The sequence below is a fragment of the Rhagoletis pomonella genome, unplaced genomic scaffold, assembly GCF_013731165.1.
Source record: "Rhagoletis pomonella isolate Grant_MI unplaced genomic scaffold, Rhpom_1.0 Rhpom_scaffold_00012, whole genome shotgun sequence".
NCBI classification, from domain to species: Eukaryota; Metazoa; Arthropoda; class Insecta; order Diptera; family Tephritidae; genus Rhagoletis; species Rhagoletis pomonella.
Window position 1 is genome coordinate 6104631 of NW_023458566.1, and position 8042 is coordinate 6112672.

Here is an 8042-nt window from a genome sequence, read left to right on the forward strand (position 1 = left end):
TAATCGGCCCCCCGGACTGGCTTATATTTTCTATAATCAAAAAACTACTAGTTTTAGGCGATTTTCTTGATATTTAATATGCTTTCAACAACGTACTCCGGAGGCTATTGTCTATTCCCTACTCCAAGTAGAAACTTTAGCACTCCTGACAGTATTCTTCTTTGGAAAAGATCTACATATGTACATATGTGATACGAGCTGTATGTTACCAGTTACGGGTCCGCCGCAAGGCGCAGTGCTCTTACCACCTCTTGGAAAGAGTTATTCTTTGCGTTCGTGCGTCCAGCCAACTCTTCGGCGCCGGATTTGGACAACTCATCTGATGTACCGCCGACTTTATTATTCTTAAGCGGCATTACAAACGTAAATTGGCCCACAGCTCCTTCCGTAAAAGCTTTCAGTACTTTTGAAAGTTCACTGGAATATAGGGAATATACTCCAGCTAGCTTCTTGGACGTTGAGTGCGCTTTCAAGAATGTCAAAACAGAAGCAATGAGTAGAGCTCTGGAGGCACATGGTATCCAGAAGTTTATAGTGACAAGGATTAAGAGCAGAGTAATAAACACAGATGTAGACGTAGGGTTCGTGATCAGAAAATAATCGCCGTAAGTATTCATAGACACAAAAGGGGTGTCTGTACACTGAGGGAATCGAAGTTGTTGAAACTGCTCAAGTATGGCCACGAAGCAATCTTGAATTAACTTAAAATGGGACGGTAGAATTGGTTCATAACCGACTAAGATGCCGACACTGATTACATCAGGTCATTCTGGGATTGTCGCTTAAGGACTCTTACACGATTTCCAACTAGAGCAGAATGAGACTGTGGCCGATTGACGGGAAATGATGGCATTTCCGTCTGCACGGATGGCTCAAGATGGCTCATGGAGACGGAATTTATCGGGAGTTTCTAGGGAATTTATCGCCTGCCTAACGCTTGTAGTGTCTTTCTTTCGGATATCTTTGCCGTAGAGTTGGCTGTTTGTCTCATAGAAAACTCTAGGTTCTGTTCCAATGAAAAAAATTGACGAGTAAAACACAGCCGTTACAAACGATCTGTGGAGTAATCGTGACGGCGGTGACGTCTCAAGGTCTTTATAGCCGAGGCTTAACACGAAATAAAGGAGCTTTGGACGTTAAACAATGCTCCAACGATAGCGAATACCAACCAGTTATTTTACAGAAAGTTGGCGCGATGAGGAAGAGGACTAATCGATTCAGCATTTCCTATGTCAATGAGCAACTTTCCAGTCAAAGCGCTTCAAACACTTTGGATCACGCTTTTTCGCTAGTTTGGTAGAGATAACGGAAGTGTAAATATCGAAGCTCCACAATTTCATCAGGGCTAGCGGAGGACATTCACAATGGGCAAACTTTCGTCCGAGTAGATGCACGCCTTTCTATCCTATTATTTATTACCAAATATAGTTATTTCTTATATCAATATCCATAGCTTAAGTGCCTTAAATTTGAAAAACTTTACGAGCATTTTGCCTTCATTTCTAGGTAAAAACTTCAGTAATCAAGTGCATTTTCTACCAAAATTTTACATACATATTAAAAGTGATTAATTTGCAAGAATTTGAATTCGAAATCACTTAAAATACCACAATCTATACCAAGCAAATCTATACAAACAAATGTGCGAGCCTAAATTTTCAGACTGAGCATGTACTCGTGTGTATATATATATATGTATATCTTACAACCATGCTTACCCGAGTATCAGTATACCAACATAATCGGCACTCAACAAATTTTCGTAATTGAGATGAATGATTTGCTTTCACAACAAAAAATAAAATAAAAATTAAGACAACATTAATACATAGAGGTGGTAATGCATATGTACATACATACATATGTATGTAGATATGTACTCACATACGGCCACTAGAATTGTACAGCGCAAAGATAGCATAGAAAAGAGCAGAAATAGAAAACACTACAGAAGTCCTTAGCCACTTACGGAAATGACCATTGAGTACTGCATGGATGACCAGTTGGCTGCCCATTTGTGCAGCGTCTAGTCGTAAAAGGATACTTACAAACAGGCAATTGTTGTAAAATGAGCAGTGTATACAATGGTGCTTTAGTGTTTATTTTCCTTTGTTGTTGTTGTTGTTTGGGTCTTTGTTGCACATCATTCCAATTACAGGGATGCGTAACAGTCATTCTAGGGGCAACAGCTTAAAAACCAGTCAGAGGTACTCTCGTAAGTGCAAATTGCAGACGCGGTCAACGTATAAAAAAAGTAACAACAACAAACAACTCCTTTCCTACAGAAATACAATGGCCGGTTTGCCACCATAACCCTCCCGCCGGTAGCACACACACACATGAGACCCATTCAATCTTCATCGCAGGTTGGCACTATTTGCAACCAATTTTATTATCGTTACAAATTCACAGTGGAAGCAAGCGCATTATATGTATGTAAATATACATATGTACATAAGTCCTGATATACTTATGAACATACATACATACATATGTAGCAAGAACACTCTTCTCGTCTTAGTTAATACGAATCGTAGCGACGTGTTGTAAACTGAACGAACGCAAATCCTCGACCGTAAACTGTCTGGCATACCATTGCATTGTGTAAATAAATTGCTCCTTTTAAGTTGTTGCATGCAACAAGCCGGCTTTTGTTTCACCTTCACCTCGAGCTTGATGTACGGTTACTTTTTACATACGCCACTCATTGTTGCTACACATACTACAAGTACGAGTACTTATGTATGTATGTACAATCACTACAAGTAAGATCGTAAAGTGTTTGTTTTTTTTTGTTGTTTTATTGCCAGTTGTAGTTGTTGAGGTATCACATTCGCTGTATCCTATGAGCACTCTGTGTTACTAATGAAAGGTAGTAGTAGTAGTTGCAATAAAAATTTGTCTATCCAACAGTTAGGTATGTATTTGAGTAGAAATTGGCTACTCGTATAAGAACACAGGGCGGAGTGAGTGCAGCTGCATTGCAAAAATACTAAGCGGAATGTGCACTGGCTGGCAAGAGTTGTAGGCAATTATGATGACTGCATTTCGTAGATGCATTTTCGTTCTTAAGCTTTGCGGCTGCATTTCCAATCAAGAGCGACATTGTGACTTTTTAGATATCTTCCTAATTTGTAGAGCAGGTACCTAATTTTTGAAGTCATTGCAAACCGACTTCCGTTACTAGTACTAGAAAATTGGTCATAAGAAGTGCACTGCTGCTGTAGACTCAGTTCTTTGAACTGTACTCAGTTTGGTGCGTTGCAAATATGTATCGATAAGTACTTCTATACAAAAATTTGTCTTACAATCAGTGTATCTACGTTTTTATTAACTATCTCCGAAAATCACCAATAGCGCCACATATTTTCATACATGCATCCATCCATGTATGTATGTACATAAGGGTGACCCAAAAAGGTTTATAATGTTCGGCTCTCACCCCAAAGGATTTATCTAAATGAAAAAAAACAATAACCGTGTTTTTTTTTTGTTAAAAAAAATTATAATTAATCAAAGCCCATGAAGTCTTTCATATATTTTATATGGGGAAAAACACTTTTTCGTAGAAATGGTATTGAATTCTTGAAAACCAAATTTTTTCTGTTCTCTTTAGAAGGCTTCCAACAACATTACCCAAATGTTTATTTAACCATTTTTTAATATTAAATATATTATAGGTCCCCCAAAAACCTCAAAAATTGCAATGGGGCCCATAAAATCGTTAGAATTAAAAAAAAATGGTAAAATAAACACTTCTCCTGAAGAGAAGTTGAGTTTTTCGATAGAAAAATATTGATTTTCATGAATTCAATACCATTTCTACGCGCAAAAGTGTTGTTCTCCCATATAAAATATGTATATTGGAAAACTTCATGGGCTTTTAGGCAGTTCTAAATATTTTTTTTAAGAAAAAATACGAGTATTCTTTTTTTCTATTTACGAAAATCCTACGTGGTGAGAGGTTAACATTTAAAAAATTTTTTTGGAGCCCCCTAATGTACATACATTATGCATATGTGCATCAAACGGCTTCGTCAAAATCGATTTTTATGCAAGAAATGATGGCTAGTACGAAAATTGTATACATATCTGCATAAGGGTGGGCGGAAATCCAATTTTTGAGAATTTTTATTGGTAACAGCATTAATATGTTTCATTATGCTCTAAAAAATCTATGTAAGAGTTGAAAATTTTCAGTCAATTTCTTAAGTTTGTCAACGTTATTTTTCTTTGCAATCTTGTCAAAAATCACCGAAAAATTTTTAATATTTTTTTTTGCTCCTTTAATTTTTTTTTAGTAGTTTATATTCTGCCTACATTGATAAATAAAGCCAAGTCAACTTGTTTTTTTTTTTCTTTCCAGATAAATTGTCTTGCTCCCCCACCCACAACTTGTGCGCCACCATTTTTTCACGCCAACGTAGATGCCCTACGAGTCTCTCGTGGGCCCCAGTAGACTCCAGCGCCACCGGTCGAGTAATTTTTTTCATAAAAACCTTTTCTTGTAACTTCAAATACAGCAAAATAAAATGAGTTAAATCGGTTAAAATTGCATATCGCTACCCTTAGGTGACGATATGTACTTGATCCCAAAATTTGTTGTTTGTAAGATAAAATATGTTTAGTCCTAACTTCGAAAATAACATAAGCTGCATTTAATTTTTTTCTTTTTTATGCCACTTGCGTTACTTTCTCGTATTTATTAATTACAATTCAATGAAACATTTCCATTGAAAATAAACTAGCGATCAGTCTGACGCCGCAAAATGCAAACATATGGTTCCAACTAAAAATAATTACTTTTTTTTTGTTGCTCATTTAGTAATTTTTTCTACTGAATTCTAGTAGGCATAAATAACTGTTAATTAAAATTTTCCGACTAAACTGCAATGAATATGAAGTATGTATATTCTGTGTTTATTGTTGCAAAAAAGTTAATCAAGTTCCAGAAAGTGTATTTTAGAAGTAAATTTATACATAAGCACATACATATCGTCGTTTAAAGTGCAAAACCGCGTATCAGCAAAATGCAAAACCGCGTATGTGAAGTTGTAGAAATTATTTTCTAGAGCTTAAAAACACTCATATTTCAAAATGGTTCTCTGTTTTATAAAGCAATCGCATTTCTGGCTAGTATATTTCAGGACGAATCGATAAGGATTGAGCCAAGAGTTTATGTGAGCAAATCCAATTTTTGGCAGCCAATGTCAGTTACGCGGTTTTGCAGAATGACGATACGCGGTTTTGTACTTTAAACGACGATATACATTAGTCTGGGTCGATTTTGTATGATTGTTTTGTAATAGTGATAATAGTGATAATGGGCCTCATGAATAAAAAATGAGCTTAAGCTCCGACACGATTGTCAGTACAAATTCTTGAGCTTGAACTCACTTTTTATGCATGAGGCCCATTATATTCTCTTAGGACTAAGCGAATAATAATTGGTCACAAAAATTAAAATAAAACGTATCTTTAGCCCGCGCAAATGATTCAAAGGACCAGATTTTTTAAATTAAATTAGTAAATTTTGGTATCTTATGTTCATATGAGATTTTTCAATATCGCAATATCAGCAAAGAACCTGCAAGGAATTATATTTTCTCATGCATGAAAATTTTCAGTATCTTGTTAATTCAGTTACCTAGTTAATAAAAATAGTCCGAAAATTATTGAAAACTTTTTCGGTTTTTGTATGTCTACTATATATTATGTTTAAAAGACCACAGGTGTGGTCACTACCCGATTTATACAGTTCTCAAAATCGAGGCGAATGACGTCAATGCGACTTATTTGATATTAGATATCGTTCTAGTACTCACATTCACTAAATTAGGGTAGGTAGAGCCACATCGATTTTAGATGCATTCTTTAAATTTTTTGAAAAAAAAACCGGAGATGCATCTGGTCTTTTCATCATATCTTTGACAATCAACATCCGATCGATGAATGATAACTACCAAATTGAAATATCACTTAAAGTTATTATAATAGCGCTATAATGGAATGCTATCAAATTACAATAAAAATATTTTAGTAAAATTAAAAAATTTTTAATAAGAATACCTGTTTTATTCATAAAAGTAAATTTTTACATAGTATGCGTAGATATAAATATAACAAGCTTTCATTTTCTTATGTGTGCGATTTCGAAGTTCACACATTTGTTATTCGACTAGTGTGCTTTGTTACACTTGGCAATATATGCGCGGCCTCTTGCGCGTAAAACAAGAGCATAGTATTTAACAGTCTTGCAATTGACCTCATAAAACTACATCTTTTCACCATTACAAAACGATTAAACGAAAATAAAAATTTCGACCCGCAGTAATGTACATATATTTTTTAAAATGAAATGTGATTTTGCTTAGAAACTAGTACTAGGCACAAATTTCGCAACAAAGTGCATAGTACAGATAGTACATATTAAGTACATTTCACAGAAATAAAATTTCATAGTTCTCTTAAATAGAATATCAATGAGAAGATCGAATTCCGCTGAAATAAGTACGCATTCGTGTAGTAATTAGCCGTTGTCTATTTCCTAGTAGTAAGTGAAGAAGGAAACAGTCTATCCACTCCTGCCATCGTTGAATGAGGGTAACCACAATAACCTAACCTAACTTAGATGACTTCAAACATTTTTGTTATTTGTATACCCTCAATTGTAGAACAATTTGAAATTTTTGAAAAAAAATTATCAATGCAATGTCCTCGTCAGAAAATAATGGCCCAACTTTTTGAAATGTTATTAAAATAATAAAAAATAATTTACTCTTTCTACCTGGTTCGCTGTGGAAAATTCCGTACTATGGAGCAAAAAAAAAAAAATCGAAATTTTAGCATAGCCATATTATCGGCAATGAAAGAAGAGAGAAGTGATTCCTGAAATGAAATAAGTGCTCCTGCAACAGGTAGGCCATTTTACTTCAATAAAATTACTAGAAATAATTAAATATTTATTACCAATGTGTAATTGTCGATTCATTAAAGCGCATGCCAGTACATACATACACGCATAAGTAGGTATTTACATTATATAAATCATTACATATGCACACACATTTATACATAGGTACCTACGGATATGTATGTTTACATTCAGGTGCATATGCAAATTACTGTATGAATACATTATCCACAATCTACACACTTCATTTATATTGCAAAACTGTGCCAAGTGTCTCATTTGTTAATGGCCTCAAGTGCTATCAGCTTTAAATGCTCTTCTTCCTCTAAATTATACTCTACAGGTGTCCCTGACCCATATTTGTCTTACATTTACCAGTAGCCAAGTAAAATAAATTTAAAAATTTTGCACATGTTGTGAAGCACATGTAAATACATACATATGTATGTATGTACATAGCGAGTAGGCACAGAAATAGTTGTACCAAAACGCAGTCAAAACTGGATTACAAATAAATTTCAAAACTGAGCAGTTGTTAAAATACGGTTGTTGAGAAATGCACTGCGACCAGGATACCTCTTGCTCCCAACAGCACCGCGGTCAGTCCTGGCTCCCTTTGGAAAACCAGTAGATTGTTAAGTGACACTTGTGAGACTTGTTCATCTCTGTATTTTTGTTCAAGCAGCAATATCCTCGATAGAGCCGCAATTGCAAATAACAGAAAGATATTTTACTTGTCCAACGCTTTAACTGCCTAAGCAAATTTGTCCGAGTCCAAAGCGAATGCCAATGCCAGTCGTTTCTATTCTGAGCCAACTGACGCCAATTGGAAATACCCAGCAAAATCAAGTACTTCTCCACGTGGTCTCTCCATCGTCTGTCTCTTTCTCTGCTATCACATTCGGGCTGGTGCGTTTGTGTCCATTCAGCTAATCGTTCGGTGCCTTTGGTAATAGAAAGGTATTTTGGGTAAAATTCTAGAATTGGAAGGACTCGGGTCTTCCGAATACAAGTTTAAAGAAATCTGTTTTTGGCAGAAAATTCTAGATGAATTCGACCGGGCAAACACAGAACGCAGTTGGTAAGCAGATCAGGTTGCTCACTGGGTACCTAACCGGTTAATGGTGAA

At 35.5% G+C, this 8042-nt stretch overlaps 1 protein-coding gene across 1 annotated transcript in view; it reads right to left on the reverse strand.

Moving 5' to 3' along the window:
- Window positions 1–356, reverse strand: part of LOC118747545 (ammonium transporter Rh type B-like) — a 6698-nt gene extending 6342 nt beyond the window's left edge. The window contains exon 1 of the mRNA XM_036481595.1: window positions 246–356. Coding sequence (XP_036337488.1) covers window positions 246–356 — 111 coding nt within the window. The remainder of the gene's footprint in view (window positions 1–245) is intronic.
- Between the last annotated feature and the right edge of the window lie 7686 nt (window positions 357–8042).